The sequence below is a fragment of the Mustela erminea genome, chromosome 4, assembly GCF_009829155.1.
Source record: "Mustela erminea isolate mMusErm1 chromosome 4, mMusErm1.Pri, whole genome shotgun sequence".
Taxonomy (NCBI): Eukaryota; Metazoa; Chordata; class Mammalia; order Carnivora; family Mustelidae; genus Mustela; species Mustela erminea.
Window position 1 is genome coordinate 70,790,384 of NC_045617.1, and position 12,535 is coordinate 70,802,918.

General features: G+C 40.9%; 1 protein-coding gene across 9 annotated transcripts in view; it reads right to left on the reverse strand.

Moving 5' to 3' along the window:
• Nucleotides 1-12,535, reverse strand: part of L3MBTL3 (L3MBTL histone methyl-lysine binding protein 3) — a 112,726-nt gene that overhangs the window by 71,652 nt on the left and 28,539 nt on the right. For 8 of the 9 annotated variants that reach the window (XM_032339540.1, XM_032339546.1, XM_032339544.1 and 5 more), the window contains exons 4-11: nt 11,036-11,147; nt 10,597-10,671; nt 9,018-9,177; nt 7,777-7,909; nt 5,937-6,021; nt 4,335-4,426; nt 2,570-2,674; nt 726-861 (exon numbers count right to left, since the gene is read on the reverse strand). In XM_032339540.1, the coding sequence (XP_032195431.1) occupies nt 726-861; nt 2,570-2,674; nt 4,335-4,426; nt 5,937-6,021; nt 7,777-7,909; nt 9,018-9,177; nt 10,597-10,671; nt 11,036-11,147 (898 nt within the window). The remainder of the gene's footprint in view (nt 1-725; nt 862-2,569; nt 2,675-4,334; nt 4,427-5,936; nt 6,022-7,776; nt 7,910-9,017; nt 9,178-10,596; nt 10,672-11,035; nt 11,148-12,535) is intronic. The other variant, XM_032339549.1, reaches the window with a different exon arrangement.

A 12,535-nucleotide genomic window follows, 5' to 3' on the forward strand; every position in this document is an offset into this window, starting at 1 on the left:
TTCATGTCAACAGGTTAGAACTAAATTTTCAAACGTGTTTTTTCAAGGATCTAAATACTCGACCCTGAATAATACAGGTTTGCACAGTATGGGTCCACTTACTCATATCTTCTCTTCCTTATGATTTTCTTAATGTTTCCTTTTCTCTAGCTTACTTTATGGTAAAAAGATAGTATATAATCTATGTAACATACAAAACTTGTGTTAATTTGACTATTTATATTACCAGTAAAGTTTCTGATCAACAGCAGGCTATTAGTAATTACATTTTTAGCGAATCAAAGTTACACGTGGATTTTCAACTGTGCTGGGAGATGGTGGCCCTAACCACCGTGTTATTCAAGAGTCAGCTGTGTGTGTGGGGAGGGGGAGGGTGGGGAAGGACGGGTGTGTGTATGAAAGAAATCTGTCACTGAAATTTGTATTCAAAATTAAGTATCAATTCAATGTTATTTTATAACATTTATAAGTACATGAACATAGTTCAATGTTCAATGTTATTTTATAACATTTATAAGTACATGAACATAGTTTATCATTAAAAAGGATTCTACTTTCTACACTTCTTTCACTTTAATGAACTTATTTTTCTTCATAAACAATAAGCTTGAAATTAGGGTCTACCTGAATCATAATAAAGTCTGAATTCTTAAAAATTCCAAATCACGGTATAAGGAAAGAAGATTTTACAGCATTTAAAATATGAAACAAAAAAGGGACAATACCTTTGGGAGGATGGAGTTTATGGCCAGTCTTCTCACACCACCCCACTGGGTGAATATCCAGAGCATCTGCATTTACCCAGAAGTCGTAGCAATCAGAGTAGCCATCAAAGTGCAATTTTATCCGGTATCCACAAACCTGAAATAGGTAAGGCAGGCTCACTGACTAGAAAAACAGAAAGAAATCCAAAATACCCAGAATATCTCTGTACAAAACTTGTTTACAAAATAAAACAAAATCTATTGATTTTGGTACACAAATAAACATGGACAGTCAGTGTGACATAGCCTATGTTCATCAAAGTGCCCTCATGACCAGCCATAAAAGCAAGTGCACTAAATGACAAAATCTAAAGGCAAAGGCCTTCTCTAGAAAGAACTGAGCTGCCGTGCTTTGGCATTCTTCCCAGTTATATTAGAAGCGCAAAGATACTACACGAAGACTGATTTTCCCACATATCCATGCCCTCTCTTCGTTCTTTATATTGTACCAGCATGCATCAGCAAGGAGGGCCAACAGGGACAGAGTCAGCTCCCACAGGGCACGCAGCCCCAGCAGAGTCCCAGGGTGACGCCCCGCTGTCCGCTGCCTGAATGCTGGCTCTCGGCCTTTGCAGAGCGCTGCAGACTGTGAGCGCTGGCCAAGGCTGGTACACAGAGGGAGGTCTACAGCTTCTCCTCTCTACCAATAGCTGCGTTGGGAGAAAGCCAGAAAAGCCTTCCTCAACTCATACTTAGCAGAGACAGGTTCCCTGGAACGCCGGTAAGAACTCACTTTATGTAACGCGTGCTGAATGCTGAGGCCACGCAACTGTCTAGAGGGTTGCTCTTGGGGAAGTTCTGAGTTAAAATTTCACAGGGGTTGAGGAGGCCTCAGCTGCGTCACTCTCTGCCTTGGGCTCTCAGATAGAAGTCCAGCCTCTCAATCCCTTGGCCTCTAGCACAGCAGATGTGTTCATGTGGGAGCACACAACACAGTAGACCTCTAAACACTCCAGGAGCACCTGCTCTGCAGAAGCCGGTCAAGAAGCTTGAGGCAAGAGCGCAGAGCTGGGACCACTAACCATTCTCGAATAACAAGGGAGATGCTTATTTACTGCTATGGAAAGTCCTTTGGAACATACAGTTAAAATCCAAGTGGCAATAAATTCTAAGAAATGCTCTCCGTAATATACTAGTATACTAGTGTATTATGTGTATAATATACTACTATAATATACTAGACTAAAATAAATATATAAATAGACTAGAACAATTTTTCTCAAAAAATTTCACAGAGGTACCTTGAAATACTAAAAGATATGTAAATATCTGTTGGTCTAGTTCTTTTTCTTTTTTTTTGAAGATTTTATTTATTTATTTGAGATAGAGAAAGAACAAGTCGGGGGAGAAGGGCAGAGGGAGAAGCAGACTCCCCACTGAACAGGGAGCCTGGATGCAGGACTCCATTCCATGACTCTGGGATCATGACCTGAGCCAAAGGCAGACATAGGACTGACTGGGCCACCAGCCCTCCACCCCCGGTTGGTCTGGTTCCTATGTTAAAGAACCAAGTATGACCAAAGCGATGGAGTCAGAAGGACCTGGGGTCAAATCCTGCTTCTACTACTTTGAAGCTGTGTGGCCTTGTAAACATCACTTAACCTCTCTGAGCCTCAGTTCCTTTATCTACAGAACAGGAATGAAAACACATGAACTGCATAGGATTCTTATAAAGATTCAGTGAGTTAATACACAAAACAAGAAGTATGATGCCCGGTATCAGCACTCCAAATGGAACCTTTTCCCGTTATTAAAACCCCATAATCACCATCTTATTGCAAAAGTAAAGACAAGGCAAGGCTTACCTCAGCCACAGTGAGGACACAGTACACAGACTGATGTTCAGGATCCACACCTTCTAATTTCATGCCAACTTTAAACCCATTTTTGTTATATGGAAAGGATTGATACTAAAATGCAAAATGACACTGGTTTTAGTATTTTGTCCGAAGAGCCCAATTAAAATGTGACTAATTACCACTCTTAAATAAAGACCAATGAAACAGCTAAGTCCTTCAGAGCCCTGTCCTCTAGGTCCCAGATTTGCCTCTCCCCGTAATAAGTGATTACTGCTACCAGTTCTTCCATCCCCTTCCCAGAAAATTGTATGTGCCAATAAGCAGTAGATATACAGATCCTGTCCTCCCCATCTTCAACCAAATAATAACATGCCACACACACTGGGTGAGATGTTCTTTTTTTTTTTTTTTTTTTGACTTAGTTTGGAAGGATTCCATCATTCCATCATGATTCCCTTCATTGTTTTTTTCTTCATCATTCTTTTATATCAATTATTAGTTAATTAATGTATTAATCTTATTTTTTTCCATAAGTTGCTCTCTATTAGAGGACACAGTATTAAGATATATGTTAATATGTGACAGATATACACCTCATTACTTGACCTTTTTATAGTCTTTGATAATTTTCCACTGAATTATTTGGTGGTCCTTTTCTTTTGGATTTTTAAGAATTACTTGGCGTTTCTAGTGCTCTTACAGTGTCAATTACAAGGCTGTTTCACTGATTCAAGTAATGAGGTGTACTTAAACTTTTTTTAATGTAAAAAAATCTATTCTACAAAGAATCAAATTTACAGAAAATAATTATATAGAACAAGTCCATATGTAATTACAATTACATTTAAATATTCTTAATGTAGATGTAATCATCGTAACATTTACTATTCATCATGTTTTTAAAACTGCCTATGTGAATGCATAGCTAACAAGGTATCAATGGAGGATTTATTACACACCATGATTAAATATAAATAATTTAAAGCAAGGTTCAGTGGACTACACTCTATGGGTCTAATCCAGCCCACAACCTGTTTTTATAAATAAAGTTTCACAAGAATATAGCCATAGCCCTTCCTTTATATATTGTCTAAGGCTGCTTTTATTACAATAGCAGAACTGAGTTGCAGTAACTGAGCCCAGATGCCCTACAAAGTCTGAAATATATATCATCTGGCCCTTTTACAGAAAAGTCTTCCTGACCCCAGGTTTAGCCCAGTGGTTGCAGCTGCTACTCAGAACCACACCTGGTAGCTATACTTCTAACTGAGCTTAAGTCACTCATGACAAAATGTTTTTATTACAGTTAACAGAATACAATAACCTGCTTTTAGATTTTTGTTGTGATATTACATAAACCTCAGTAACCCATTTTCACTTCTCCCAACGCCGTAATGTTGATATGAAATTTCATGCCAGATTTTCTTCATGTATGAGCTTTTCGGTAGTAGTAGAGGTATCCCTCTTAAAATTACTGAGTGGGAGCCTGGTAAATGTCAAGAGAAAAGAGCAAGTGTGTCCCGACGTGTGTCTGTGCATGGGGCATGGGGGCGTGGTCAGCCTATATTAACGTTAGCTGCCCTTGCACTATCCCCTCCACATACATACACTCATGAAATACAGTATGTTTGAGAAATTATCCCAAGTCACATTTCCTACAAAAACAATGGAGACATCAATCCTAATTCCAGATCAGAATTCCAGACCCTTTGCCCTTACAGACAATGCCCTTACAGACAATGCAGACAATGCTTTCTAGAAGGGCCTGTACCTCCTTGAAGAGCTTCGCGGGCACTGCCACAGCTTTTTCCTCCTCCAGGTAGGATGCCCAGCACCAGGCTTTCTTTCCTTTAGGAGGCAAACCTGAAAAGCAAGTGAGACTAATAGGCTAGGGTTCCCAGATGTAAGAAGTCAGAGATGTATCTTGTGAAGTCTCACTTTCCAAACTACCACTATGCTGGGATCTTCTTTTACTTCCATGACTGGTACTTCCCAGTCTCCTCCTGGCCCCTCTTCCAAAGAAACAAAGGTAAGGAGTAAACTGTGGTGTATAAGCAGTTATGATGGCAAAAGAGAGAGGAGAAGAATTTAGAATCAATGATGGAGACAACACAGGGAACCAAGACAGAAGAGTATCGTGAAACAAGATGATCCAAAAATGTTTCCTGAGATCCAGAAGCTGAGGACTAAGAAGAGGCCAGAGCAAGGAGTGCTTAGGAAATGGCCGCTAATTTGGGAAGGGAGGGGATGGCCAATTCAGCAAGGGCCAGACTTTGAGCTGCAAAAGAATCTATAACTGATAAAAGTATGCCACCAGCCAATATCCATTTTACTGTGGATTTATTTAATAAACAATAGAAATGAAAGGAAGAATATAATAGCAAAATGTATTCCGGGGGGGGGCGAGATTTGAGCACGCTAAGATGGAGCCCATGAAAAGAAAAAAAGAAATTCTGAACACCTAAGGGGGAAAAATAAATGACTGAAAGAACAAGGTCCCAGAAGAGCTGGGGCTCTGAAGACAGGAAAGAGAAAGGTTAAAACACTGGTGTGGCCGAGAGCAGAGTGAGGAGTTTACCCCCTATCATCTCAGTGATGTAAAACAGAAGGTCATCTCCCCCCAGAATATGAGTTAGGCTGTGTGCCTGAGGCAGGCAGAAACACTTGAAGCCGTGTCTGAGGAACTGAGAGAGGAATGGGCAAGGAATGTATCCACGCGGTGAGGAGACACACTGGTCTCCCGCCCCAGTTTGCAGGGACGACAGGAATGGCCAGGTCGGCGGCGGGGCTGCCTTCAGTGGGCAGACCTGACACGAAGGGCTGGCGGACAGATGGGACGCATCAGAAAGGTGAGACAAAATCTAGTGGGCGTCTGTGGAAATGAGCTCAGGGCCATGATGAATAAGGAGGTCAGGTCACCCAGTCAAGTGTAAAAGGAAAGGGTCTAAGGACTGGATTCGTCGTGAAAATAAAGTGTTGCCTGAGGAGCAATGATCGGAAAAAAAAAAAAAAGGCTCCCCATCAGGAGGTTGTGGTTTGAGAGGAAACACTGAAAACTTGAAGTCTTAAGAAATGAACAAGAACAAAGGTTTTAATCAATGTGCAAAAGTAGAAAAAAAAACTATTTGGTGGAAAAATATCTGAAGCTGTTTTCAAGTTTGAACGGACACTACTCAGAAGTTACTAATTTCCATTTTTTTCCTTACCTACTTCTTCAAAACTCTGATTTTTATTGACAAAATTTAAAAAAAAAACACAAAACAATACCTTCACTACCATCCTGTACATTCCAATTAAGATGAAAATGTCTACCTGTGTGAATTATTTTCCACTTCATAAAGCCACAAGTAAAATCTTTCTTTCATCAACTTACCCTGCTTCAGTACAGCTGAATCACCCCGTCTTTTCCTTCGGGCTCTCTGTGAACCCCTCAGGATTCTTCCATCTTGCTTGTTCTCCTACAGCAAGAAAGGAAAATTATGATTTTAAAAGCTCATGAAATTGGCACCAATGAAAAGTTAGAGAGCTGTCAGAGAGCATTATTATTTTTTGTACTTTTTCTTCAATTCACTTCGTAACTTTTAAAGAAAGAATGAATACAGGTCATTTGAGAACTGTGTTGCTTTTGGCCTGAGGTCATTACAAAATAAGAACGTTTCCAAGAATCACACTCTGCAACAACTCAGATACCGTTCCTGCCTTCTTGGAACACTTTCTTCTTATAGCTCCTTGACCACTGTGTGTGGATTTCCCTCACACCCCACTGGCCCGTCTTTCTCGGTCCCTTTGCTGGTGTCTCCTCCAACCTACTTCCTTTCTCTTCTCTATTGAATCCCTCTTCCTGGGTTTTAAATATCATCTGTCTACCCAATATCCCCAGTCTGTAGCCCCAACCCTCTTCCCTGACTCCAGACCCCTGTATCTGACTTCCCACCTGGAATCTCTACTCGGATACCCAATGAACGTCTCAAACCCACGAAGCCAGTGGACTCTAGATTCTGTACTCCAGTCTTGCCTTCCCATCCTCAATAAAAGACGTCATTATCCAGTCAATTATTTAAGCCAAAACCTGAGTTATTCCTGATCCTTCTTTCTCCCTCACCACCTTGGTAAGACAGCCTCCAACATCTACCCTAAATCCAGTGACTTCTATCTTCCCTAGCCCTCTTAATGAGTCTACTGCAATAAACTGAGTGTTTCCCTGATTTCATTCTCACTTTCACATGCCAACACTAGAGCCATTGCTTTAAAACATAAATCATGTCATCATATTCCTTTGCCTTCAACTTGCTCATGGCTTCCCATCACACACAAAACAGAATGAAACCCCCTAAGTCTGGTTTCTCAGGAAGCCTTACATGGCCTGAACCTCTTCAGCTTCATCTTACTCTACTCTCTCTTGATATTTAAGGCTCAACTAAACTTTCTTTATTTCCTCAAACAAAACATGTCACACAGGTTCTTGCTTTAGGGGCTCTTCCCAGCCATTCCACTGCCAGGGAGGGCGCCTCAGTCTTTTGGCAAAGCTGGGGCTCCCTCTTGTTCTGGAGATCACACTGTTCTTGCCAGCTTCTCTGGGAGGCCTCCCTGATAGCCCAGCTTAAAGGAGTGAGCCAATCCTCATGCCCTACTTTGTTCTCACATAGCATTTATCACAGGCTGCTGTGTCTCCTGTTTATTAGCTATCCCCTTAAAAGAATGTGGTGTCCTTGAGAAGAGAGCTCCTGTTCTCCCACTGCCACACATCCCTGTGTTCCCAGCTCCTAGGAGAGAGACGAGCAAACAATGGTGGGTCAACACCGATGTGAAGGGGAAGTCTTCAATTTCAGGACTTTCCAAGTTCTCTTTTCACATAGGACCATTATATATACTTTAGGGATAGGATATTTATGCCTTAATTAGCACATTCTGAATTAGTTTCCCCTAAATATACCTGACATTTATCTGCCATTTTCTACCTACTGGCATAGTTTTATGGGATCTGTCTGTAATTTACCAAAATGGGACTGACATTTTTGCTATTGAGAGGGACTGAAGATTCATTCATTCATTTTGAATGGTGGACAGTGACACCCAGAAGAGGGTAGGGAGGTAACTCGCGGATGGAAACACAGAAAGTCATGGAACCACCACTGGAAGTCAGCGCCTCTGACCAGGTGCTATTCTCCTAGGAAGCACCCGGTGCCCCCGGTAGGTGCACGGGAGATACTAACCATCTCGTCATCTCTCTCTTCTCCATCCTCCTTGGAGTCGGCCTTCAGAGATAATTTCGGTTTCTTCTTCCGACTACACTTAGGATCTTCTTCCTCATTGTCTTCTCCTATGTCCCTTTCTTCCTTCTGATCTCTGTTGTGTTTATAAACCCAAAATAGTGACAGGAAACAATACCTATCAAACATCTACATGTTGATTATCATGCAATTAAAAAAAAAAATCATCCTCCAAAGGAAAAATATTAACCACCAGGAGAAGTATGTAGGCATCAGAACATCACAGCTAAGTAACACCTGAAACCACTGGCATACATAACAGCCCAAGGCAGAAAATGGAAATTAGCTTATATATTAATTTCAAAAGGGGATCAGTGCCGTCTGTGAAACAGGCTCTAACAAGTTTAAAATGATTTGTCTTTCACATCTGCCATCCACACTAATAAAAGAAATAATTATTTAGAGATGTTTTAGTCTTCAGGGCAATTTTAATGCAAAGATCTAGTAATTATTAAGAAGGACAAGTGCAACTGAAAAAAGGCCAAGTATAACTTTATAAAATAAAAGTTGGCCAACAAAAACAGACAATTCCCACTACGCTGGTGAAAATACATGGGAAATAACCACAACAATATATAAGGGTCAAGACACTTCTTTGTGGTACACAGTTATACAAAAAAACACACCCTGGTGATTAACTGAACTTTGTCAGACAGTCCCCAAATGGCCAGGTCACACAGCAACATCAGCCACAGCGGACACCCCTGTCTTCTCATCATCAGTCTGCCCCAAGATCTCCAGTTGGGTAACTTGTTACACAACTCTCTAAGGCCATCTTCATTCAGCTGGTCCCCAGTTTGTGGTGGCTTTGTTTCGCTGGTGGAGTGTTAGCGGAGTTACCTAAGAACCCCTCAAATACAAACAAAACTGCTTTTCCATAAACATCGGTATCTTCAAAATGTATGCAGCCCAGAGAAATTCAAATACGCTTAGCAGGGGCCTGTGATATAATCGAAAGGCTAAAGAGGCAGAGGTTGTACATGCAGATATGACTTAAGCAGGACAGCCCAGATCAGACACGATGGAAGTAAGGGGGTCAGCGTCCACATGTCTCTAAAGGCAAAGTCTCTGGGAGAATAAAGGGCATGAGTGGGTGACCAATGTCGGACAGCCTCTGTATTCCCAAGTACCATGACCTTGGACTCTAAAACCCATTGTATAGATGGAACAGGGCAAAAACCTACTTGTCTTTGATATGCCGGGCACAATTCTGGCTGCAATAGTTTCCTCCAGAAAGACATTCATCTACATTGCCATACTGACAACAGTTCTCACAGAATTGAAGCCCTTCTACTTTCACTGGATCCTTCAACCTGAAAGGCATCCCAGTCTTCTCTGAAAAGACTAGAAGATGAAAAGGAGAAAACAAAAAAACAAAAAACCAATTAGAACCATGACAGAAAATATTCCAAAATACATTTAAACTTTTTCTTTTAATAATTTTGTTAGCCACACAATACAAGAATAATGTTTGTTGAATGAATGAATGACCAAGTGCTTGGGAGAGAAAAGAGAACAGGCTTAGGAGGAATCATTCAAATCACTTACACAACGAAAAAATATTTTGCAGAAAAGATAAAAGTTTATCTAAGGCGTTTTCTGCAGAGTTCAAAATAAGATAAAGAAATTTTCATTACTAAATTCAGAAGATGAAACTGTCAATCTACAGAATCCTATTTTATGGATGTATCTGACATAATTTAAAAAGGCTTATCTATGTTCTATACCTTTTGATGAGTGGTTTTATGCTACTAAATTGGTTAAATCACCATCTATGTGACTTTTCATGTAAAAGAGCTCCTAAATCATAATGACCCAAATCATTTAGGAACTCTGCCTGAATTTGTTAGGCTAATCATTCATTCAGCAAACATGTATTAGGCACCAATTTACACTAGACACTGATAATGACAGTACAGACCTTGCCCAAGATAGCTCACAGTCTAGAAGAGAAGACAGGCAAGAAAACCAATATTTATAATAAAATGTGATAACATGCACTTAAAGCATGAACAAGTTCCAGAAGTAGTACAGAGGAAAAAGTGATTCAGTTGGCCTGGGGTGAGGTCAGGGAAGGATTGTCTGGAATAAAGCCTCAACTCGATTTTGAAAGCCAAGAGGCATTTACCAACTGGACAAAGAGAGAAATGGCATCCCAGCCAGAAGAAAGAGCATGCGCAGAGGCAAGGAGGACGATACCACATGACGTGTTGGGAGAATGACATGGAATTCAGTGCGGCTGGCACTACCAGGACACTGTGTACAGACAGAACAGAACAGAGAGCAAAGAGGCACAGCAAGCAGGTGGGTGGTGCCACCCGGATCTTTGTATGGTCCGCTACAGAGACAATAAGAAATCAGCGAAGTGAAGAAATCAGATAAGCGATCTACAAAAGTTCCCCTGACTTCAAGGTGTGGGACCAATCAGGTGAAATTAGCAGCAGAGTGGTTCTCTAGGTGGAGTCTGCGACAGTTCAGGTGAGAGCTGAGAAGGGCCTACACTGAGGCAGGGGCAGTGGTCATTAGTAGAAAAAGCCAGATCTGAGATGTATTTAGGAAATAAAAACCAAGAGGATTGAGGAACAGGCCGCGGGACTGGGGGAGAACAAATTCAGGATGACTCCTAGATTTCTTGCTTGTCCACTGGGTGGATGGTGCCACCACCAACTGAAATACGGGTTACAGAGGAAAGAGTAGGTCTGGGGGAAGGGGAGAAGGAAATAGAAAATGAATCGCATTTCAGACATGTGGAGTTTGAGGTACCTGTGGGACATCCAGGTGGAGATGTCCAGTAGGCAGGTGGAAATACGGGCCTGGTGCTCGGGGGAGAGGTCGGGGCTGGAGATACAGATTTAGGAGTCATCAGCATATAGGTGTTAGTTACAACCATCGGATAGATGAGAAAAAGGTGGCAGGCTTTTGGCTAAATCACCTGGGTAGGCTATTACAACACTGGATTTACTTGATAATTGCCAATTAACCTTGCCAATTAACAGATCTGGCATTAGGAAAGAAGACAGTTTATAGTTATTTTAAAATATAAAAGTTGGTTCTGTATGAGTTTTGTTATAGAAATTTACATAAGAACATGTGCCATGAAAATCACCCAGGATTTTCAAAGTTCCAGCCTATTCTATAAAACCTAGATATTCTTATTTTAAAACTCTCAACAGAAAGGGCCCTGCAGATGACCCATTCGTACCTTCTTGAGCAGTTGGTACCATCCAAGTTGTGGTAGCTGTTGCTTTTTTCACGTTTTCCATCTCACTCTCATCTGTGATAACTTCCAGGGCTCCAAACTCGTTCACCCGAAACTAGGGACAACATGGTAGAAAGAGGCAACATTTACAAAAGCACTCAAAATGGTAATCATCCCGTGGCTGACACATATAGTCTTGAAGCAAACTGATTATGCTTTAAAAGTTCATTTCAGCAAATATATCTAGGTGAGCCCTCTGCTAATATTAAGTCCTTTGCATTTTACTAATCTAAGAACTCGGGGACGGAAAAACAGAACAAAGCAGCAAGGTACTTCTTCTGGTAAAATTACCAACCACCCCTGCACTGTGCTGGTAGAACTGACTGCTCTCTCCACGTGCTCTAGCATTTCAAACACCATTTCTTGATAGGGCTTTTTTTTTTTTTTCCTCTCTTCTTATTTCGTATTACTACTTACTTAGTAATCAAAATTAGTAAAAGAAGAATTACTGTTTTCCCAGGAATCAACTTGTCTCACCCAATTCACCCAGGCCAAGAGAAAGAAATCTTTCTTCCAGAAATAATGACCTACACTCGCAACTCCTTATATTTCCAAGATGTAGATGAAGAAGACAAGTGTGAGCCACGTGAGCCCCAGTTCTATACTTCTTTCTTTCACTGCTTTTTGGAATTCTCCATCCTATTCACCTGGAGTCCTCTAAAACAACCGGTAAAGTCTATAAGATGCAAACAGATCTACTAGCTACAGATCAATGCTATCAAAATTACAGGCATTTTGATTTCATGGACATTTTGACTTCAAATATTGCAAATTTCCTCTCATCTCATGGAAAGCTTCAAACCAAGTATGTTTCTGCAATAGCCAAGTTGTACTGTGCACGGGTTGAAGGCTTAACCACCATCTCTATGCAGCGACACCACCACTATCCTCTTTGAAACAACTAGGTTTTCTCTCCTATTCATGAAGTTCAAATTTTCCATAGTCCTCTGCTTTTCCATAAAATAAAATGACCTCAAGGATCCACTAATTTTTTTAAATTTATTTAAAAAAATTTTTTTTTAAGATTTTATTTATTTATTTGAGAGAGAAGGAGTGAGAGAGAGCATGAGAGAGGAGAAGGCCAGAGGGAGAAGCAGACTCCCCAAGGAGCTGGGAGCCTGATGCGGGACTCGATCCCGGAAGTCAGGATCATGAACTGAGCTGAAGGCAGTCGCTCAAGCAACTGAGCCACCCAGGCGCCTGGATCCACTAATTTTGACAGCTGACGAAAAACTGGAAAGCTTACCATTCAAATCATAAACTTTTAGCTTAAAGTTTTTAGATGTTTCACAGAAATATCTGTGAGCATGCCAATATGTAGTAGTGAAACTTAAGACCACCATTCCCCAATCTAAAACATCTATTTAGTCAACATGCCAACAGAACAATTCATTTAATCATTCAAACTACAAGTCAGAAAAGGCTGAGGCAAAAATTACTATT